The sequence below is a fragment of the Lucilia cuprina genome, chromosome 4 (genome assembly GCF_022045245.1).
Source record: "Lucilia cuprina isolate Lc7/37 chromosome 4, ASM2204524v1, whole genome shotgun sequence".
Classification (NCBI taxonomy): domain Eukaryota; kingdom Metazoa; phylum Arthropoda; class Insecta; order Diptera; family Calliphoridae; genus Lucilia; species Lucilia cuprina.
In genome coordinates this window covers 100,671,463-100,696,512 of record NC_060952.1, presented here as the reverse complement: position 1 = coordinate 100,696,512, position 25,050 = coordinate 100,671,463, and the positions used below count along the sequence as shown (strand labels likewise).

General features: G+C 30.9%; 2 protein-coding genes across 14 annotated transcripts in view; both read left to right on the top strand.

Annotated features, from left to right (window-relative positions):
• LOC111690226 (unconventional myosin-XVIIIa) overlaps positions 1-15,164 on the top strand; it is a 48,094-nt gene extending 32,930 nt beyond the window's left edge. For 6 of the 13 annotated variants that reach the window (XM_046948506.1, XM_046948505.1, XM_046948507.1 and 3 more), the window contains 8 exons: positions 6,750-7,124; positions 7,390-7,572; positions 7,736-7,831; positions 11,924-12,239; positions 12,306-12,948; positions 13,019-13,399; positions 13,458-13,610; positions 13,899-15,164. In XM_046948506.1, coding sequence (XP_046804462.1) covers positions 6,750-7,124; positions 7,390-7,572; positions 7,736-7,831; positions 11,924-12,239; positions 12,306-12,948; positions 13,019-13,399; positions 13,458-13,610; positions 13,899-14,037 — 2,286 coding nt within the window. In that variant the 3' untranslated portion in view covers positions 14,038-15,164. Of the gene's footprint in view, positions 1-4,348; positions 4,623-4,657; positions 6,276-6,749; positions 7,125-7,389; positions 7,573-7,735; positions 7,832-10,675; positions 11,084-11,923; positions 12,240-12,305; positions 12,949-13,018; positions 13,400-13,457; positions 13,611-13,898 lie in introns of those variants that run through there. The other 7 variants (XM_046948510.1, XM_046948513.1, XM_046948512.1 and 4 more) reach the window with 7 other exon arrangements.
• Positions 15,165-16,428: 1,264 nt separating this feature from the next.
• On the top strand, positions 16,429-24,872 carry LOC111690272 (NACHT and WD repeat domain-containing protein 2). The gene is made up of 12 exons (XM_023452725.2): positions 16,429-16,580; positions 18,378-18,525; positions 18,599-18,687; positions 18,744-19,209; positions 19,304-19,971; positions 20,055-20,255; positions 20,543-21,391; positions 21,461-21,853; positions 21,924-22,237; positions 22,292-23,122; positions 23,180-23,535; positions 23,617-24,872. The coding sequence occupies exons 1-12, from the start codon at positions 16,515-16,517 to the stop codon at positions 24,501-24,503; spliced, it is 5,268 nt and encodes a 1,755-aa protein (XP_023308493.2). The 5' UTR covers positions 16,429-16,514; the 3' UTR covers positions 24,504-24,872.
• The last annotated feature ends 178 nt before the right edge of the window (positions 24,873-25,050 follow it).

The window sequence follows — 25,050 nt, the reverse complement described above, 5'->3', positions numbered from 1 at the left end:
CATTAATATTTATAATGTTAGTTTGGTAATTTGACAAATACGTAAAATGATTTATGAAACACATTTTTAAAACTAAAATTAAAAATATCTTTATTTAAACTATTTTTTTAAGTTTCAACTAGGTTTATAATAAACATATTTTACTAATTCAGACGTTTTTGATTTATCTGTCCAACTCTTGGCTGTCCAACACACTTTCCCAAGGAGTTGGAAGTTATTTCACTTCTCTTGGGAATTATTTCATTGAAAGTTATTTTACACAAATAGATTAGTTAACTTGGGAATTATTTCATATTTTAGGGATTTGTTTCATTTTGTGAAATAGAAAATGTTTGAAAATAATTTCTTTTTGCAAACATTCATGTATTTCATAATTTTTTCTTTGTTGCTTTAATTGTGTACTTTGGTGTTGCAAAAACAATATATGTATACATATCTACATATATACATACATATGTACATTAGAAACACTGGTCGTAAAAATTGAATTTTGTTGTGTCCCATGAACCATCTACAAAACCATCATATACATTTTGTTATAAAACATACTAACTGCCGGTTTCTCTAAATGCGAAGAACATTTTAATTCTGAAAATATATATTAAAAACAAGTAATACATTTAAAATTTTGTTTTCAATATATTTATAATAATGAAAATGTTGTTTTGATATTGTTATTCTTCATATACATAAAAAAATGTTTATATAATTAAAAAACCTGTGTTTTTATAACGTGGCTCCCACAAGATCTAGTTTGGTCATCCAGCAGTAATCGTCAAATATCACTGGTTCCTATGTATTATTGACAATTTTGTATGTTCTCGTTTAAAAAAGGAATTATATTCTTCTAAATCCATCTGCAAAGAACAGATGTCAAAAAGATGGGCATCGGACAATTTTAAAGTGTTTAATTATGTAATTTTATTTTTTTCATTTTATTATAAAATCAGCCAGAAATTCAAAATGCTAATTTTGCAATTTTTAGAAAATTCACAACAAATATAACAGAAAACATTAGAATAGAATATTCACTTTTAAAAAATCAATTCATTCTATAAGTTTCTGTAAACATTTAGTTTGTATACACACATTCACGTGTATGTATATTAGACCGACTCACAAAAAATGGTGTTTGATTTACCCCCTTAAAAATATTCGCTGTTATAAAATATTATGTTACCCAAACCAATTTGTGTTTAGTGTTGTTCGTTCGTGAGCTAGAGGACAGTTTCAAGAAAATATCCTATGGGGGACACGATTTTTCATGTTTAATTCAATATTTTACCCAGCTTCAAAAAATCTTTGTTTTGTTTTATGATTGTTTAATAAATATTTATAGTTTATCAATGGTCGTTCGTGAGCTGGACCGATTACAAAAAAGTTCAATTTCAGTTATTTTTTTTTCTTTAACAAAATATATGATATGATAAAAAAATTTTTTGGAATATGACAATTATGAGCAAACGGTTAGTTATGATTAATACATAATAATAATTCAAAAATGCCTAAAATATTTGGGAATCATCATAAAACAATGCAAGGAAAATTTTGAGAGGGTTAACTTTTGCTTTCCATAAAGAGGGAATCGGTCTAATACTTATGTACATAGCTAAGAGATTTTGGAGTAAATTTAAAAATTAGTGAAATAAACATAACCTGAATAGTTTTTTTCCATATAAAATGATGTTGCCAATTATTAGCGTGGAGGAGAAATTAGTTTAAAAAATGCAGTTTAATAGTATTAAACGTACACCAACGAATTAATTTTTAACACATAAGTCATCAATCAATGTTTGTTAATTTTTTTTTGTAAAATAAGTAAACCAAATTCTACAGATACATATTGACAATTAATGTTTAAAATGCAACAAAAAAGTAAATGTTATAATAGAAAACGTTTTTTTAATATTTGTTAAAAATAGATTTTGTTTCTTCAGTATTTCGAACCATTTTATATACATACATACTTGAGTTGTCATTCGAATAAAAACTATTCGATTAAACAATGAAATTACCTTTTCTTCAAACGAATAAACATTTTTCAATATAGAATAAAGAATAATTTGAAAAAAATTGTCGATTATTCAAATAATACTTCAAGAAATAACAGTGATTATTTGCATTTGCTTTTTTAATATTTGCAGTAACTTTAATCACTTGGACTCTTTAAGTCTTAGATTTTGGTTTGATTTGTGTAGAGGGAAAATAGTTCTATCTACAGTATTCCTCCGGTAGGTTAGTGGTTAGTGTTCTAGTCTGGTAGACCGGAGGTGGTGGGTTCGATTCCCACCCGTGGCACTGGTTAAGGAGCGCACAACAGGCCCGATAGAGGCCTAGGTGTATTTCTTCGGATTTGATGTGTATACATCCTCCTTTCAAACTAAGTAACTAACTAACTAACTAACAGTATTCCAAAAAATCGTTTATTGAAAAATCAAACAAATATACATTTTTTTATTTTATTAAATTATTTGTCATTCGTTCGAATAATCGAATATTTTTTATTTAATCGACTATTCGAATAATCCAAGGAACGAATAATTGACAACGCTTATACATACATATATACATATGTACATACATAAATAAACAATCATAAAAATTAAACACGCAAACGAACGCAAATCTAAATAAATAATTCATATTCGTTCTAAATTAGAATGTGTTGATTTACTTTTGTATACAAACAAACAAGAAACAAAATTAAATATTTTGTTAACGTTTATAAATTAATTTTTGATTACCTATTTGTGTCATTAAAATGTAAAATAAGATCGATGTAAATCTTTAAAATGTACACTTCTAATTTTTGTGTATTTTTACCAAAGACAATAAATATTAAATATATAAAATAATGTCTTATTAAGTAAATGTTTTTTATATTTTGATAATTATATACTAAATAGAGATTTATATGTATATCTGAATCGTATAGACATATCCCTACATATGTACATTACAGTGTCTCGAGGAAGACCCGTTAATTTTTGCTTGTTATCGATTTAAAATTTTGTTTGGCATTTGGATTATTAAGAATTTAAAAAACCCTTCATAATGCACCAAAAATTAAAAAAAAAAATTTACCGTGATAAAATCAAAATCACGGGATTTTGGCGATCCATTTCGATAAGATAGCGGAGATTTTTTTTAACATATTGCACTAAGATCAAGATTTTAATCGCTAATAAGGGACTTGTATTTAGTATAATAATACACATCGTTGAGAAGTATTCCTAGAAAAAAGTGGTCCACGGGACATCCTAATGTACATATATATATTTAAATGTGAATGCTGTAACAAATACTTAATAATTATTATTTTTGGCAATTGAACAAGTTAAAAGTGTGTTCTTCTTTGACTTGCTTTCCTTTCAATCAACAAAAGAAACACTTGCTCTTTTCATATTGTTAATATGTACATTAGACCGATTCACAAAAAATGTTGCTTGAGTTACCCTTCTCAAAATATTCGCTGTTATGTAATATGATGTTACCCGAAATATTTTCGGTTAAGTGTTTTCCATTCGTGAGCTGGACAATTTTCAAGAAAATATTGTATGGAGGAAACGATTTTTCATGTTAAATTAAATTTGTTACCCAGCTTTAAAAAATCTTTGTTATGTTTTATAATGACTCTAAAGATATTTCTAGTCGATCGATGGCCGTTCGACCTTACAAAAAAGTCCTTTTTAAGTTTTTTTTTTTTTTTTTATTTTACACTATTTCTTAAACAAAATTTTTGAAGCCAAGCCTAGGTGCAGAAAATTTGCAAAATTGTGCATTTATTTAATTTTTATTAGTAAAAAACCTAACAATTTTAAATATTTTGGAATAGCTATGAGTAGACGATTATTTACTATTAATACAAAATACGCGGCTATTTTGTTTCACAAAAAATAGTTCCAAAATACCATTTTTTAATTTGGTCCAGCTCATGAACGATGGATTTAAAATATTTTGGAAATCATCATAAAATAAAGCAAGGTAAATTTTGAGAGGTGTAACGTTTTTGAGAGGTGTAACGTTTTTGCTTTCGAAACAGAGTGTGTCTGTCAGAGGTGATCATTAGGTTGACTCTTTATAATTGTAAGATCATTCTTGCAGAAGCGGTGAAAAACAGTTTTTCAACCAATATCTAAATAAAACAAATACTTGTATGTCATTTATTCGTCTTATGCATATGAAAATAAACTGTATTATTTTTTTTTCTTTGAACCATCCTAATGTAGAAGAATCTAATTGTGAATACGAAAAGTGTAAAGATACGCACAAAATCGTATACGAATTTGTTGATGTTGTTCACATATCTTTATATTTTTCACAAAACAAACTGAAATCGGCATGTTCATTCAGTCATTGTATAGCAGTAGAGGAAGAAAAACCTCTAAGTGCCACCGTGAACGCTATTTTATTTCGTCCGCAGAGAAAATAATTTGTTAGAAAGTAGAGAAGAAAAAAAATAATATAAACAAGTACAACATATTTGCAAATATCATTAGATCGATCGTGAGAAATAAAAGAAAATGAAATGCGTGACAAATAATATAGAAATACGAAAATAAAACGGATTTGTTTCTTTTTCTATTAAATAAGAGAAAATTCATATTGCATTTAAAATATATGTAAAAAATTTAACGTATAAAAACAAATCAAATCTAAATTCAAAATTGACGACTCAACGAAAATAACGAACTAAAACGACTTTAATTGGCTTTAACCCAAATAATCCTTATTATGTATAATATCTGTTTATAGATAAAGGAATTCCATAATTTGTTCCTATGTCACCACTACAGACTGATTTAGTGGTGACACGGGAAAGTGAAGGGTCTAACGAAATGACCGCCTCACAAACACCTGAAACGAACCCACAATCAAACAAGAATATCCCGGGGTCTATAAATGCTAAATATAAACAAATAAACACAAATAATATCAGTAACAATAAAAAACATACTAACAATGATACACAAAACAATGAACACGATACTTCAAATGTAACATTTTTAGAGCGTGTCCGCTTAGCGATGCGTAGTTCCAAACCATCGATACCACAACCAATTAAAAATTATTCATCAATGGTCGAAAGACCTCATATACAATTGAATTCTTCAGTCTCCGCTCCATTAAACAAAGATGAAAGTAACTCTTCTATATCCTCAAATGCAACCAATGTCTCGTCCTTTGCCTCGCCACCTTCCACACCCTCTCCGCGTCCTCCAATACCACCAAAAGATCCCAATCGCTTACGTAAACAAGTAAAATTGATGCCAAAACAACGAGAACGTAGCCCGGCTCAAACATTTAACAAATCGTCGCGATCTTTAAACTATGATTCCGACGATGGTTTGCGCTCTTCCACTGGTACATCTAGAACGTCATGTAATGGAATAACAAATCAATCAGAGACTGTTGCTGATGGCACTAATGGCTATGCATCAACAGTCCCTGTAGAAGTCAAACTAAAACTTCCTCTTCCTAAAATAGATGCAACTGCTAACCCAAGTTCGTCTTATGTTTCGAACGGACACTACACACGTCCATCGGCTGAGCGACTTAGATTGGTTACACGTTCGCCTAGTCCAGCTTATTCGGTGAAAAGTACATCGTCCAGAGCCTCTTCCGTAAGCTCCAGTACCGTTACTTCTACTACTCGTTCTTCCTTTTCTCGCCTACAAACACCTCCAAGACGTGTTTTTCCACAGACATACACCCAAGGTGATCAATTTGATGCATATGAAATGAGAAACATGGAGCAATCGCCTGTAGTATTTGATGCGAATCTTTCATTTGTTTTGGGTTGTCGTAAGCAACCTGTTCATCAGTCATTTCGGCCCTCGCCTTCGTTTGAAGATCCTCGCACGGCATCAGCATTTTTGAGCGAAAAAATTCAAAATTTTCTTAAGAGAACTGATCATGTCCAGGAAGAATGGTCAGCTTTAGGTCGACGTAGTCGCAAGAGATCAACAGCATCTACCGCCAACAGTGGCAGGGCAACACCCACTAACTCTATGTATGATGACAATGATCCATTATCAGAAACAATAAGTCTTATCGAAAGGCAAAGAGAGCGTAACAGTATGGAACGCTGTCCATCCGTAGGACGTTCAAAGTCGTCCCAAAACATTTTGACCAAAGCTTTCCAACTCTCAAAAACTTTACCAAAAACGCCAACTTCACGTTCGAATTCATTGGCCAGAGAAATCTCTGATATGGATGATGATGACGACGATGATCGAACTATTCAAGAAGGGGATGATAACGAACTGGATGAGGTATGAATAAAAGCGGTATACATATGTATTTCAAGTGTATTCCTGTAACACAAAAACACATTGTTTCTTCATGTTTTTATTGAGAAATATGTATGTCAAGTTCATGGTTGTACAAACCTACCTAGTACATTTATATATAATAATATTTACAAATATATTAGAAAAATCTATCTGGCCAAAATATATGTAGATATGTATATTAATGTGACATTGAATAAAGAAAATTTATTTGATTTTAGTACAAAAACAAAAAAAAAATGGAATAAATATATATATGTTGTATACATGTCTGTACAACTAACAAAATTCTCTATGGAATGTTTATTTTTAAACGAAAAACATTTTTGTATGATTCATGATTTGTGTGTATTAATAATAACCGTGTTAATGCAATGTTTTCCTTTAATTTATTGTATATTTTAGAAAACTAAAAACTGCTATATTGTATGTATGTATATGTCTTGTTTTTTACAGTTATCCGAAATGACGGTAGATTTAGCTGAAGAACGTTCTACAGCCAATATGGCAACGGAACGTTTGGAAGCCGAAACCGGAGAGCGACTCCGTCTGGAAAAAGAACTGTCGGAGAAGGAAAACAAAGTTAAGAGTTTACAAGAAACTACCGAAAAACTGGAAATGGAATTAATTTGTGCCAAATCGGACCTGAATGGCATTTCTGAAGAAGAAGAAGATCTAGAAAACGAAGACGGCAGTTCATCTGGCAGTATATATAAACTTAAATATGAACGTGTAGCAAAAGAACTTGAATTTACCAAAAGAAGATTACAAACACAGCACGAGCATGATTTGGAACAGCTAATTGGTCTAAAAAAACAATTGGAGAAGAAGGTATGTTAAATTGGGTATTTCATCTTAATTTTTAAAATCGATATATTCTAATGGAATTTGCACCAATCTTGTCAAGAGTGTATTTGAAAAGATCGAACAAAACGTATCTGCCAAAACGGGTTTTCTTATATTAAGTATATTTCTTTACAAAATTACATAGATACGGTATATCTTTCGTATATAATTTTCGGTTCAGAGCACTCGTACTTGTTTTAATTTAATTCCATTTTTTCTAATATCTATTCCTTTTACTTCTGTTATATAGCTGTCCGATGCTTACGAAGAGGTCGAAGAACAACGTCAGGTCGTTGGTCAATGGAAACGCAAGGCTCAGAAAATGACCAATGAAATGAACGATTTAAGAATGCTTTTAGAAGAGCAAAGCGGCCGCAATAATTTATTGGAGAAAAAGCAAAGAAAGTTCGATTCTGAATGTCAAGCATTACAAGTAAGTACCATTTTAATAGCGAGCAATTCCTTTCATATAAAATTTTAATCAATTAAATTTTCATTTGAATCAATTAAATATGCCTTGCAAGGGTCCGAGATAATATATTAATTTTTATTTTATAAAAAATAAAAAAAAAAAATATTTATTTCTTCTATTGTAGGACACCGCTCGTCAAGAACGTCAATCGAAGGAACGTTTATCCCGAGAAAATGATATACTCATTGCTGAAAAATTTACGCTGGAACAATCATTAGCGGTAAGTATAACTTTACATTTATAAAAATAAGTAAACGCAAACATACGTAAAAAAAGATTTGACTAAGATGTTAAAAACTCCTTTGAACAATTTTAGAAAGAACCAATTGCCCTGAATGACCCAAATTTCAATCTTAGACCATCTAAGTCCAAATCGATTTTTGACTTGATACTATTTTTAAACTGCCCATATATTGTGTTGTTGAAAAAAGTTTTAAGATTTTTTGTTAAAATAATAACATTTCATTCATTAATAATTTTAAATTATTTAAACAAAATTATTTATTTTAAAGTAGTGTTAACAGTTTAGTTTAGAATTTATAAAAACATGTAAAGAATTTGCGAAGTTTTTTCGGAAAAGTTAAAATGTGTATTTTTACTAAAATCGAACCTGGTATTCGTTTTTTCTATCACCCACCATTTTCTTTCAGACATTTTATATAACTATAAAAATATTTTTACGTTTAAGGGTTAATTTCAATTTCTTCGGTGTCATTATAAATATGGGTCTTCAGTATATATTTATCCTAAGTTTAATGTAAATCGGTTGAGAACAAAATAATATTCTACTATCATATCAATAGGATTTCCCAATATTGAATAGCTTGAGTTTGACCTTCACAGTTTACGGGTTAAGACTATTCCATTTTACTAAACCTTTATGTATATGTATATGTGAGAGATATCGATATAATATGTATATGTGAGAGATATCGATATAATATCTTACTGTTTTATTCCTTCTTTATTGCCCATTAGCCGCATGGAGATTTTTTCGCAAAATTTGTATGTATTTTTGTAAATATTTCTCATGTAAATGTTTTGTGACACTAAATTATCGGGTGAATTTCTTGATCGATATTCGATTTTATATCTTATTGGAAAGATAATTAAATATATATTTCAATTATTTGATGTTAACATCAAAAAGAACAAATTAAGTGTTAACATTTTTGCAAAAATTTCCCACTTCAAGCCTGGCGCCACTAGTTAACGTAGTCCTCAGAGTACATTTTTATAACTTTAGGTAGAGAGGCAGAGACATTCACTATTCGCAACAATTGAAAAATTTGACAATTTTACATTTGTAACTTAAGTATGCAGTCAGATGAACTAAAAGATGAAAATGTTGAAAATTGGTGGGTGATACGACTTTTTTATTATTTTATATTCGGAATCAGCACACCAAATAACAATAGGATCAGGGAAAATTATAAAAAAAAATGTTTTCATCGTTGGCCTGTTTAAACAGAATAGTTAATTTAAAAATAAATTTAATATGATATTAATTCCCATTATAGTTTTTACTTTACATATATGTATATGAATATTATGTATATTTTTCCATGTGGGTCACATAAATTTATGTATGTATGTATTATGAAATGAATGAATAAATTCAATTACACTTTCTAAGATAGTATACCTCTATTAATAAGACTTTAACACTAATTCTTTATATATTAACAAAATATTTAAAAAACTCTTGTAAATATCAAATCAAAATAAAAAATAGTTTAAACTATAAACACACATACATATGTATCGAGGAAAAAATGCGAAGTAAATGATATGTACACACTTATTATGTTCATTTTTATATTCAGTTTGTTTATGCTGTTGTGTTTGTTTTCCTGTGTGTCACATACTACTACCCAGCAAAAAAAGTAGTAAATGCATTAATGAAAGTATTATGAATTTTTAATATTTTAATAATTGTTTTTAGCGTGATTATGTTAATAATTATATATGATAACAAAATAATAAGTTATTTCGAATTATATTAAAATTCATTTAGAGAAAAAATAAGCAATATATTTTAAAATTCGTTAAGCATTCAGCAAACTTGGCCCATTATTTTGTAAAACACTTCACTTTGCTTTGAAAATATTTTCATACAAATTTTTGAAAATAAAAAAACAATTTATATGAAAAGTGAAGTGAGGAGAAGAGATTTACAAGATAACCCCCTTGGAATTTTATTCTCTTATTAAGCAAGATTTTAAATGGTCCTCATATTACTAATTTTAACGAATAATAACTGCAAATATCTAATAAAATTAAAGTTATTTTTAATGTTTATATTATGAGATGCACATTTCTTTTGAATCCTAAGAGAATACCAAATTATAGTGAATATTACAATACACAATGCAGTTTCACATGAGTTAATTGGGTGCAAATTTTCATGCCTTATCTCATGTCTAATTTATTAGAATTTAACTGGAATTAACTAGAATACGTACAAAAGAAATCTTAAAGATATCCCTTCTTCTTTAACAACTTCAAAATGTTTTGCTGGGTAATACATATTTTTATGTACATTAGGGTGGTCAGATTTATATAATGTACGTATCTACTTTTTCTTTTAACGTTTAATAATTTTTTCTTTAACATAGTTTGAAAGGTGGATATTTGTTACAAAGCGCCTAGCCACTATCGAACCTGATATACGGTCCTTTACTAGAGTCTCTGGTGTTAGGCTTTACATATATTTCACGCAAATAAAATCGTGAAGACTGATGTCTAAAGGAATAAGGGAAATTAATCGCGCTATTAAAACTAAGTTAGTATATTACCTGTAGTCAAGTCAGGTAGTAAACAAATATTTAAAATTGTTTTTTTACAATGAAAATATTCTTTTTAAAACCACTCTAATGTACATACATTTGTATGTGTATGTGTTTCTATATCTCATTGCGATTTGTTTTTTTATCATGTTGTTCTGTTGTTACTTGTATATTTCTTTTATTCCTTTCTTTAGTGCTGAGTTGGAATACTTGTTTGCGTTCTGAAATACTCATTATTCTTTAAACACTCTCTACGTTATATACACGATTACGCTTCACTGTACTGCACGGAAAGAAAATTTTAAAATAATATCAATATTAAAACATTAAAAAAGTTTATGATTAAAGAAAATTAAAAAAAGATAAACATTCATTCATTTAACGTTGTGTTATTAATTGTTAATAATTTAAAAAGCATACATACAGAAGTGTTTAAAGTTTTATTTTAATTTAAATATTATTTTTCTACAACAGTGCATTAGAAAGAATTTGTTACCACGTCTGTTTGTTTGATAACATAAGCGTATGTGTGTTCATGTGTGTGTTAGTGCGTGTCTGTGAGTTCATTATGAAAAAATAGTTAAGATCGATTTTATTGTTGTTATCATTGCTTATTGGCGATCCCGATAAATATCCATTTAAATATGAGTCTACGTTATACATCATGTGCTACGCTGTTGCAAGTATGTTTTCTCGTTATTATTTTTGTTTACCGTTTATTTTCTTCTATATATATGTATGTATATACCTAGTATGTATGTATGTATGGTTGTTGTATACTACTGCTACTTACTGTAGTTTGTTTTTTATAATTTTATTGTGTGCTGTAGATATGCATTTAATTCATTTTTGAACGTCTTCATTACAGTGGAGCACAAAAGCACAAAAACATTTGTTTTTTTCTGTTAAAATACATATGTACATATATTTCATTCAACTTGGCCGTTATCAAATTAAAATTCTTGAAGTTGTTATATCCTCCGAAATTATTGCAAAAAGTATTTCCGATATAGGTATTTGAATAATGTGAAAATGTCTATAACCCAAATTTGATAATAAGATATTTAAGAAAACATAAATTTTCCTTTTATACTGAAAGTTAATTAAATTATAGTATGTAGTTATTTTGTAGTTACTCTGTTAACTACGTGTGTGCGTACATACATACATAAAATGTATATATAAATAATATACATCACAATGTACAGCAGAACTTAAATGAATACAACAAAAACCTTTATGTGAACTAATTAAACTGTCGGTCATTAAAAATATTTTCATACTTACGTTATTTTCAAAACTAGTGAGTTTCACTATTCTTCGTATTAACACACTTTTTATTAAATGTATAACATGGCATATTTTTTTTTTAAATTCTTAGAAGTCGAATTTTAAATATTGCGATATACAGACATATTTACATATGATCGTATGTTTGTAAAACATACTTGTTGTACATTCTTACATTCATATACACACAACTAATGTACAATTTATCAAAAATTTTTGTTTTTTTCCATTAGGACACTCGCCTTGAGCTCGATCTTAAGGAAGAAAAGTTAGCATCATTACAACGAGAGTTGGAGGAAATGACATTTGGTGGCGGTACTGAAGAAGAGATTGCTCAGTTAAGGCGATCCAAAAATGAATTGGATAGACGAGTCAAGGAACAAGAAGAGGAGTTGGACGAAATGGCAGGTCAAGTTCAATTGTTGGAACAAGCTAAATTACGATTGGAAATGACATTGGAAACAATGCGCAAAGAAGCGCGAAGAGAGGCTCAACAGCGAGACGAAGAATTGGAAGAAGCTCGTGGTAGTGCATATAAGAAAATTAAAGGTAAGTTTTATTATCTATGTACATTGGAAAGCAGAGGATTACACTCTTAATATTGCAAAATTACAGCCCTTGAATGTCAACTAGAGACTGAGCATGAAGAAAGAACTCTGTTATTGAGGGAAAAACATGAATTGGAACGTCGACTTTCATCAATGGAGGACCAAGATCGTGTTGATCGACAAGCTGAGGAGGCAGCTAATCAAAAAATCCGTCGTGATTTGCGTAAATACAAAGCTCTACTTAAAGATGCTCACGCTCAATTGGAAAGACTTAAGGCTGACACCCCTGGCAAAACTTTAATACGTCAACTTCGTAATCAACTTGAGGACGCTGAGTCTGCCCGCACTTTAGCAATGAAAGCACGACAAACTGCCGAAGCAGACTTGGCTGAAGTTCAATCGATGTACGAAGAGTCCAATAGAGCTCGCAATGAAGCTGAGGATCGAGCCAACGCAGCTCAACGTGAGCGCACTGAATTGCAAGCCCAAATAGAAGAAAACGAAGAAGAATTGGCCGAGCTAATGAAAAAGTACAGTGCTGCGGTTAAACAGCTAAACACCGAGCAGATTGCAGCTTCCGAATATGAATTTAAATTATCGGAATTGGAAGCAGAAAGAAATAATCTTAAAGAGCAAATAACAGAATTGCAACATAGACTGGAAAATATTGAAAATTTGACAGATCCCTCGGCGGCTATGATGTCGAAACGGTAAACACAATTAAATTTGATTTCTTTAAATTTCTTATTAATGCTTTTAAATTCTTTTTATTATATTTAGATTGGAGTTACGTACCAAAGAATTGGAATCAAGATTAGAATTAGAACAGGCCACTAGAGCTCGTTTAGAAGTTCAAGTAAATCGTCACAAAGAAGCCTTAGAACGGCTACAAAATGAAGTTTCACAAGCTAAAGTTCGAGAACTACAGGCCCAAGATGCACTGAAAAAGTCTCAGAAAAGTTTAAGGGAACTGCGCGAAGAGTTCCACGTTGTATCTGGTAGAGAACAAGAGTCTGTAACAAAACGGAAGGATTTAGAAAAGAAAATAGAACAAGTTGAATCGGAATCATCTGCACTGAAGAATGATTTGCGATTAGCTTTACAACGTATTGCTGATTTACAACAAGCAATGGAAGAAGGCGATGAAGATTTAACAGACAGGTAACACATTAATGACTTTTACACTCAAACGCAATTTAAATATAAAATTATATTGCAGCGAGGATTCACAAACTTCGGATGCCTCTCTTAGCGATCTTGAAGACCGTCTAAAACCCATACAAGTACGACGATCATCTCTGCAAAAGCAAAATGGAGGCTCAGTTAGTACCACCACCACATTAGTCCGAGAGAAAGCCGATAATAGCCCCAGGTAGGTGTTGGGCAACTTTATTTGGAATTTATTTAAAGCAGCTAGTTGCCAGCACTTAGAGGTCATTGAATAATAAAATAAATTGAATTCAGCAACAACTTAACAACAAAATAACAATATTTTTATTACATTTTGTTTACCAAAAAAGTCAGCTGCTTCTTTCTTAACTTTTCATAAAATACAAACAACAGAATTGGCTTATTTTGCTTCTTAAGAAACTAACGTCTTGCATATTTCCGCCTACAATTCGAAATGTATACCAACAGAAATAGCAATTTTTCATTATAGAATAACATTGACTTCACCCTCCTCTCCACATATACACAAATTGGCACTGACTGCCAAGAAATTAAATGATGATGACCCTAAACAATCCCTATTGGTAACAACAAATATCGACTCTCTTAAAAATGGTGATGTTTCTTAAGTCTACTGCGAGTAACTACGAATTCAAGTACATAAACAAATTGGTTGTAATTTTATTTAAAAGGTAAAAACTGGCACAATGTTTTTAACAAGCTTTAATCTTTAAAATGAAACCCAGAAAAATTAAAGATCTGAAAGCACTACGTGTTTACGTTTTGTTAAAATAATAAATGGAAAATTATATCTTAAACATAAAATATAAAAATAACATGAAAAGAAAAAAAACACCACCTAAAGATAAGTTAATTTTTGTAATAGAAATTATAACATGAATAATCACTAAAAAAAACATTATTTTTATAATACATTCGAAATTCAAACTGTTTCCTCATCATTAATTGAACGAATAAAAAAAATATGCAATTTGTAGAAAAGGTATGGAATCCTTACAAAAAATATACACTACAGTAATTGAAACATCTAGTATATTCTAATTTATTTTTTCTTTAGTTAAATCGATTGTTTTTATTATTATTTTATTTCATCTTGTATTTATCAATGTATAGATTTTTTGTTTCTCTATTATTAACTTGAATTATTTCTTTATTTTTAAATTTTATATTAAATGAACGAATCATTAAGCAAAATAAATACTAAATAAATAATTTCAAATGAAATATATTACAAATACAAACATACATACATATTTAAAATAAGATTTATTTAATTATTTTTGTTATTATTGATCTATTAATATAAATAAATAAATGCATTAAAATAGTTATGGTTAATTTATTAATTATTTTTATGTATAACATAAGAAGTCGTTCAATATTTATGCAACATTTACATACATACATAACCCAAAACAATAAAATAAACTTATTTTTAATATAAAGAAATAAAAAAAATCGGATATTATGCATGCATATAAATAAAATTAACAAAATAAAAAAATATTAGGTCAATATTATTTAAGTGTCATTTAAAACAATGAAAAACATAAAATAACACATTAACCAACCACACATCCTATATCGTGAAAATCCTAAAGTTCCAGTAAATCTTTTTTGATTAAACATTTTTTACGAACTCAAAAAATACTTGTCATTAGAATTTTTATATATTGCAAACATAAAATTAAAATAAAATAATAGCTAAACCTCATTAATAATCATTAAAAATCATAATATTAAAAGAAATAAACATTTTAATAAAAAAAAAAAAAAATACTTACACATCCTCTTTTAAACATTAAAATAAACATGTTTGTAGAAATATGCACCTACATACATTTTCATGTAAAATAATATGGTAAGTGTCGACATTAGAGAAGAAGAAGTCTTAAATTTTATTTAATATTAATAAATATTGTTAAAGTTCTTCCTACATTTTTCGATTTTCATTATCTAGAACTCATTAACAAATACTGATATATGTATATATGGCCACTGGCATTGCGTAAATAACCAAACTACACCTTAAAAATCCCGAATTTAAGATATATCTTTTTATAAACACCCCTATTCTACATTTCGATTACGTTTACGCATTCAGTTACGCAACGATCGAAAAAAGGTATTCCAACAAAAAACTGAATCATAAGTAAAAGAAGAAGTAATTCCCTTTCGTTTCAATGCTTTACGAACGTGTGTATTCTGACTTACGATCGTACCTACGTTTTTGTAAGTTGTTGTTTATGTGTCGGAGAGGCGAATCAAAATGCAGAATACCAAAGTTGCCAAACGGAGAAAATTTCGATTCGAATTGAAATGCAGAATAGGGGCCAAAGTTTTGATCACCAGAATATTAAAAATATGCGTCGTAGGGATAAGATTACTTACACGTTTCCCATATTTTGCATTTAGCGTTTAGTACATATTTTGATGTTTTTCGCTTTAGTTTTTTAAATTTTATTCTTAAATATTAACCCCCATATTCATAAAGATATTAATCACTTATTTTAGGTTTATTTCGTATATTTTGCATACAAAATTCCTACTATAAATCATCAATAACTTTTTTAAGCATTTATTAATACGGGGGTAAAAATATATCCGGCCTGTCACAGAATTCCAATCCGATCGATAGTGTAATTATAACTTGTAAATAAATCGATAAAAACTTAAAAAATAGTAAATTTAAACTATTGTTAATTTCATGTTAAAAATGTGAAAAATATGTCATATTTTTTTAATTAGTCTGCCTATTTTACAAATTGAATGCGATTACAATGGCTAATATTACTCATTTTAAAGGATGAAAACGAAAAAAATATAGGCATTAAAGTATACAGTTTTCAAATGGTTTTGAATTCTATATACTTCTGATAATGTCAACATTTAAAAGCAATATAAAAAAAAGAAATTGGGAAAAATTTTACTTGGTTATTAAATATGGATTAAGAATGATTTAAGATAAATGTTGATTAAATTTTTGTTTAAACTGTTAATTCAATTCCTTTAAATGTTACATTTTCTTTGGAAATGATTTGATGTGTTAAAAGTGTGAAAGAAAATCAATTTACATAAAGAATCAATGGAAAGTAACAATTGTGACTTTGAACTTATAAAACAGGTTGTACGTCCTTCAATTGTTTTCTATGTACGTAAGTAAAACACAAGTGTATTCGCTCTCGACAACGCCATTAAATTATAACCTTTTGAATTAAATGCGTCCTACACATGGAAATCAATACGTAAATCCATTCATATTTATGTGCCCACATATTGCTCATTTGCAATTAAAAAGTAACAACTAAATAAACCTAGTTTTGCCAAAAGGCGCCTTTAAAAATTTTAGGTCATTTAACTTTTTTCAAATGCCAATTTTACAAAGCAATTTTTCTTAAAAATTGAAATTTTACAATTGGCATTTATGTATAACAAAAAAAGTCATTATAAAGAATACAATAATTGACATTGAAAATACTTTGAAAGATTTTAATACATACATAACTCAAAACATTCAGATTTTGACTTATGACTATTTGGTAGCAAATTAGCGATGTACATATGAATATGTATTTGCATTAGATGTATAACCAAAATATGTTTATTTACAAAAAGATTGTTATGACAACTTTTAAGTTTCAATTTCATTTCATTCATTAATAATATCGAACTTTCGAAGATCTATAAGAAATGTTGTATTTCTCAAAAGCAACACTAAATATTTGAAATCAAATTAAATTTTTTATATATGTATAACACTGCGTTATCATCAAATGTCTAATTAATATACCGGAAAAATTAACTTCTAATTTTCAATAATTGTGTTGAATTGCCATCAGAGGCCTTTATGTTGTTCAAGTTTCAGAATCCACAATCAAGCATTTATTAGACTTCCACATATTTTAAACAAATTTTTTTTACATTTTTCAATAACAGAAAAAAGTAATCATCGGAACTTTTCCCTAATGCATTTATTGCATTTTAAAAATTAAATCCCACAGACCAAAACGTATTTTCTTAAGGATTGACCCGAACTAAATCCGAATTGGTATTCAGAATGGTAAAACAGATAAAAACTGTTATAGCATTAAAAATAATTTTAATTTTTTAATAATTTGTGGATGTTAAAGTTTCAGATATGTTTTACGAGATATCTGAAACTTCATTTTAAAATATCTGATTTGGATTCGTTGCAGCTTAGATAAATATGTAATTTGTTGACGTGTGTAATATGCGGTGGTCGAAGTGAAAAGCAACCCCTTTATTTACTTTTAATTATCCACCTGTTGTATATGTCTTGTAGTAGGCTATACAAATTCAACAGGAAGTTCAAATACTAAATGAAATATTAACAAAATAGTACGTCCTTGTGCTGTTTTCAAAATGTTTCTTGTATGTATGAATGAATGTTTATTAGAATGGCTCAGTGAAATAAAAATTCTTACATTCAGTTCTTTTTTTCGGTTTGGTTTAAAATATTCTTCTATGCATATAATTCCAAATAACGCATGAAAACTGGTTCATTGAATCGGTTCAGTGAATCGAATGTTATTAAAGAACATTCCTTGTAAGTCGAACTTTCTAAATTAACTTTTTCGGAAGCCAAAAAATAATATCCTTATGTCCATTGTATTTCATTTAAATAATATGAAACTTTTTAGCTTCCATACAAAAGAGATCATCCTAATGGATATACATACGTATGTACATATTTACATTGTATGCACGTACATATAACAACCCTGAATACAGTAAGTGTAAATGAGCTGCAAGTGTATCCTTCTACTGTCGTCTATCACTCACATCTTGTCTACTTTTTGTTTAATTCGTGTTTTGGTAGTTTGATTGCTACCATATCGATCAAACAAACACTTAGGCTTTTAGTTATTACTGCACGGTTTCAGTTAAATTTGTTTCAAAATGCTTTATTTCTTAAACTAAATTAAAGAAGAAAACATCTCACTCATATAATCTTTTAATACAAATAATTACTATGGATGATCGAACTATTGACTCGATATTTGCTGGATCACTGGAGTCGCTGCCTCCCGTTAGTTCGAAAATTGTTCGTATTTTTACTAGTTCTACATTCACGGGTACGTATATATAGCTTTTAAAATAAGACCATTTATCAAAATGATAGTTGCGAAATTATGAATGACAAAATAGATACAACAATGGAACGTAATTCGCTAATGGCGAAATGTTATCCCCGCATTAAAGACTATTGTCGTGAAAAACATGGTTTGGAATTTCAGGTGTGTACAATTATTACATAATCACTATTTCGTTGTTGGAACTTCGTACATATTAGGTTGTGGATATGCGATGGGGAGTGCGTGACGAAGCTACAGATGATCACATGACAACTGAGCTGTGTATGCGAGAGATAAAAAATTGCCAAAGATTATCTATGGGTCCGAATTTTGTGGTATTTTTGGGCCAAAAATATGGCTATCGACCAATCCCAACATATATTGTTTCTTCAGAATTGCAACTGATTTGCGAAGAATTGACATCAATGGGAGTTGACCGTGCCTTATTGGATTTATGGTATAAAAAGGATAGCAACGCTGTACCGCCGGTGTCTGTACTTCAGCCAATTTCTTCGATATTGATTAATTTTAATAATAAACGTGTACCTAAGCTACAGGCAGAGGATCAGGCCATTTGGTGGGATACTTTGGGAAAAATGCAAAAATTATTGCGGAAAGCAGCTGCTTCACTTGGGGCTAGTGGTAAAATGAGTAAAGACGCAGTACACAACTATTTTATGTCAGGTAAGAGACATGGCAGCACTAACTATGTATGTATATAGTAGTGATTAAATAATATTTTAATTGGTTTTGAATAACATATTTGTGCTTTGGTCAGTAACTGAACGCGAGGTCATAAATGGCATTTTGAATGTCAAAAATACAAAAAACCATTGCCTTTCGTATGTCCGTTATATTAACAATATTAACCTGCAGAATCTGAAGAAGGCCTCCCTTTTTGTCGACATAATAAACCGAAGTTTGGATACTGAATCAGCAAAACTTTTAGCAGATTTACGAGACAATCGATTGCCAGCAAAAATTGAATCGAGTAACTCCCAAAAATATACCGTAGAGTGGATCGGTCGTGAGGGCCTTGATATCGAAACACATGAGGAGTATCTTAATCATTTCATATCACACTTTTATAAAAATATTATCAAATTAGTTGACAGAGCAATGCGCAAGGAAGACTCCAGTGCACAGGGACAGATAGTCACTGAAATCCTTCAGCATTTGCACGCTTGTAACAATTCGGTTAAGGTCTTCTATGGACGTGAGGAAAGTCTAGAACACATCAAGCGTTATATGCTGGGGGATTCAGATAAACCACTTGTCCTTTATGGCGAAGGAGGTTGTGGAAAAACATCACTTTTGGCTAAAAGTGCTGCACTTGTAGCAACAGAATGGTTTCCGGAAAAAAGACCAATAAATATAATACGATTCTTGGGTACAACCCCAGACTCAAGCGCATTAACACCAACATTAATATCAATTTGCCAGCAGGTGGGTGCTTAGTTGTATATGCATCATTCGATAACTCATATCGATATTGCCCATACATATTTATGTATTCCTCAATGTTATAGATTTCCTACAATTATATGTTGCCCTTTGAAAATATTCCTGATGACTTGGTACCTTTAACAGCACACTTTAAGCAATTATTAACTTATGCTAATGAAAATCAGCCTTTGACGTTATATCTTGACTCGGTTGACCAGCTAACTGGTACACAAGATTCAAATAGTGTTTCCTGGATACCTACCCGGTTGCCAGTACACTGTAAGGTAAGTGGGTGTTTCATGAATTGTCGGATACTAAGCCTACCTCACTCCTTCTTTCCCTAAAAATCAAAATTGGTTGTATGCAATATATGTAATTCAAAAGTATAAGTTTTCCGAAATTGCTTGATCTGTGCCTGCTATACTGAGCTAAATCTAAATTGTTTAGTTATCGATGTTGAGATGGTGGTGGGTGGGTAAAGTTTATGTAGGCTGTGGTATAACAAAACTAGTCTTCTTTAAAATGTTTACTTTTGTTTTTCCCAAAAATATACGCCATGAATTTATATTAGATCATAATATCATGCGCAAAAGAAGAAAACAATCCGGTTGTATCCCAAGAATATCATGTCTTGCGCAAAATGATTGATGTCGAGGAGAATTTTATAGAGGTTACAGCATTAGGCGAAGATTTAGCGATGAATGTCATTAAAATGTGGATGAAAACAGCATGTAGAGATCTTAATAACTATCAGTGGCGATTAGTTGCAAATGCGATTAGCAAATGTTCTTTACCAATTTTCGTGAAGTTAGTGTTTGCGGAAATATGCCGTTGGCGCAGTTATACTCGTCCTCAAGAAACCCACTTGGCTAACAACGTTATGGACTCAATTATGATGTTGTTCGAGAGAATTGAGAAGCAGCATGGTCGCATCTTGGTATTTCATGCTTTAGCATACATTACAGCTTCAAAGTCGGGATTGTCTGAAAGTGAACTGGAAGATTTGATATCGTTGGATGACAAAGTTTTAGACGATGTTTACCAATACCACTTACCCCCTGTTAGACGAATCCCACCCTTGTTGTGGACACGTATACGTAACGATTTACCTAATTACCTAAGTGAACGAGAGGCTGATGGTGTCAATGTAATGAACTGGTATCACAGGCAGTTTCGTGACACTGCAAAGGAGCGATATTTCAAAAACATGAACATGGCGATGTATTTCCATTCAATGATTGCCGATTACTACTTGGGTATATGGGGTGGAGGAGTACCAAAGCCTTTCAAGTTTACGGAAATACAAAGACATCGGTTTGGTCTCACGGAAAAGGAGGGTTCAGCTGACCGTAAAGTACCAATACAACCTTTGGTATTTACAAGTAAAGACGGAAGTTCCAAAAGATACAATCTTAGAAAGGTGAAAATGAATACATTAACTTCAATCATACATTTAATATTTTCTCAATGCTCTTGTCTAAATATGTAGTTTGGTGAACTTCCGTTTCACTTTGTTAGATCACGTCGATTTAAGGATCTGTTTGAACATGTACTTTTCAATTATGAGTGGCTACATGCAAAGCTTTCAAGTTGTCCATTACAAGCAGTTTTAGCTGATTTTGAAGATGCTTCATCAAACACAGAAGACAAAGAAGCAAAGCGAGAGCTGATGTTAGTTGCAGATGCATTGCGCTTAGGTGGAGCTATTTTAGCTGTGTATCCCAATATGTTGGCTCCTCAGCTAGTCGGACGACTTTTACCGGAAATTGGAGGAAATGCGAACATAAAAATGTTGTTAAGAGCATGCGACCATTGCGGTCCCAAAGACTGCGCACTAATACCGGTCAACCATTGTCTCCATACGCCAGGAGGACCCCTTAAGGTTTGCTATAATTATACATATAGATTTCCTGACTTTGAATTTAAAACCAAATACTATTGATACTCTTAAGTATTCCCTTGAAGGACATCAATTTGCTGTGTTTGCTTTCCGCTTAACCAGTGATATGCGCTACATGGTATCTATATCGACTCATTTCATAACATTTGATTTGTCAACGTCGGATTTAACTCGAGATGTTAACCCAGGAATAGAAGGAATAATGCAACAACTTGTTTTAAGCCCTGATAATAAATGGGCCGCTGCCTATTCCAACAATAATCAAACTGTACTGTTAAATATGCTTTCGAGTGAATTTGTGATTATTAATTCTCCATTCGAAGAATGCGATGGACCGATAAGCAGTCTGTATTTGTTAAATCAATGGTAATGATATTTATTTATTTATAACTAATAATAATTTTATCAATGTATGTGTAGTTTATTCATAAGTTGCAAATTGAAGTGGGCTCAATTCGACATGCGCGGAAATCTTGTGAAAATATTTACAACACATGTAGATTGCACAGGATGGGAAATTTTGCACATAGAATTTACAACACCAGCTGAATATAATCTCATATTTTGGTCTGGATCAATTAACGAATCACGCTTACGTTTCGATTCGTACAGAAACGAACTTTATACAGCGCCACTCTATTTTTTTAGTGCTCTAGCCCTTAATAAAAATCGAAAACAAATTTATGGATGCGCAAATGATAATAATTATGAAGTTTGTGTTTATCGATTTGAGGAATCGGATGATAATTCGTCTATTGAATGGATATTAGAAGACAAGCTACCCCGCTTTGAAAACGATGAAAAGGAAATGTTACTCCAGCTGCGGTTAGATCAACAGGATCGCATGCTTTTGGGCACAGCTGGAAAAGGCTTCGTAATTTGGGACTTTGGAGATGTAGATGGAAACCGATTAAGCGATAAATCTATGTATCTAGCATTGCCACATGGGGTGAGGAACATCACCACCAAAATAATGGAATCAAACTCTATAATGACCAGTTCAAAGTTGGACTATGCAGTCGCGGGTGTCCGAAAAAACCTTTATGTATGGTGTTTGCACACCCTGCAACTAGTTAAAGTTTTAGATGCTCACTTTGGCCGCATCATACAACTTGAAGCATTAACTATCGGAAATTGGAATAATGTAGTTACTTCATCGATTGACCGCTCCGTTAAAGTATGGAATATCAATAACATATTCGAAAAAGTGCATGTAATAGATCGACATGAACTTCAAATTGACAATATCAGGTAAACATTATTAATTCCACAAGTCATTTATTGTGGTAATTGAAAATTCCATTTTAGCTTATCAGAAGTGGATTTGGCTGTTACAGTCACACGAAGTTGTGTAGGGGTTTGGGAGACACGAACTGGACGATTAATAACTAAATTAGCGGATAGCCCTTTGGGAGCCATTGTAACACACGCTGAAATAACACCCGATGGTCGGTACATAATATCCTCCGAAACAGGCAAATTTCTAATATGGAATCGAGTTTCTGAGCAAGTTATCTACCGCGACGACCAACCTGGAATTCAACAGATAACGTTTATGGACTATGGATATAAAGTAATGATTGTTTCGTGTGCGAACATTAATCAAAAAGAAGCAGAAGATGCAAATCGCCTAATGGCCACCACAACCGTAAGAACTGTTCCAGGTACGATTATATTGAAGCCCAATTGTTTTCACTACATTCACAGTTTTAATATTACATATTTCAACTGTTTATCTTTGACAGAGGGGTCCATAATATTTCGATTTGAATATCCTATTCGCATGATCCCCGGAATATCTTTTCGCCAAGCAGTAATATCAGCCGATGCCGCCTACATAATTGTATGCACTGTAGACAAAAACAATAAAGATTGCCTTGCAGTATATAGTGCTACAAATGGAACTTTCATTTCAAAAGTTCTTTTGAAAAGCTGTTCTATTAAGGAAGTAGTCTCATTAGTACCAATGCCGCACAAGGCCAGTCAAGTAGCTGTTATAAACAGTGAAAAGGGCAGTATTATGGATATAAAAACAAAGAAACATATACGTTCCATACCAAAATGGGGAGGCAATATCACAAAAGATGGAAAGTACGGCATATATGCTCCATCCAGGGGAGGTCTAGAAATGTTGGAATTACGTAAAGGAACTACAGTTAAAACATTCATACCTAAAGTGGCCGAAGGTGTATTTTCAGTCATATGTATTTTTACTGAAAGTGATGAATACGTTTGCTATTATCACAGTGGTCGCAAAACCATACGAGTCTTTCGTACCTCAGATACCGAAATGATTGCTAATTACCGTTTACAAGCAGAATTGACAGCCATAAAGAGTACAAAAGACGGACGATGTATTGTTTTGGGCACAGTTGATGGATGCATGTCATCTTTAGCTATTGTAGATCCTAAAAATGACGGCATGATAGAATGGTTGAATGCTTTACCATCAAGAGATGAAAACTGGAAAACGAAGTTGGCAAAAATGAAGGCAAAAGTTAGCTTTAAAGCTGCTGTACGTGTCGCCACAATATCCTCCAGACTGGATCATCAAAAAATCAAGAACAAAGATTTGAAAGATGACATCAAAGCTGACAACGAAATGGAAAATACAGAAATTATAGGGGAATAAATAATACAGTACTTAAATTTGATACTTATTTTTTCTATCAAGCGGGGCAATCTGCGGGATAATCTAATTCCAGTTTCGAGTTTACTCAAGCAGCAAGTTAAGCCTAATTTAACTGAGAAGTAAGAAACCCGGCCTAAAACTTAAGCATATTTTAGTTGTTACAAAATATAATGAGCGAAATTTTACCACAAGACTCTGTGGTGCTAGTTTGACTTGCCGGCTGCTCCGCTTGACAGTTTATTCAAATAGCATAGTATAATTAATTGTTGACTAATTTTTAGCTTCCTAGTATATCTCGTTAAACAAATAACACTTTTAAATCGATGTTTTGTAGAAATAAAAACGCTTCTTATTGCTTATATGTAAATGTTTTTGTGTCATATATAATATGTACGTACGTATGTATGTATATCCAAATAAGATAAATTGCATAAAAAAATTAAGACTTGGTAAGTTAATATTCATGGTATCGTACCAAATTTTACAAATTATATACATTCAAACTTATTCTGCATTTTGATTACGTTTACGTTTTTGTAAGTTGTTG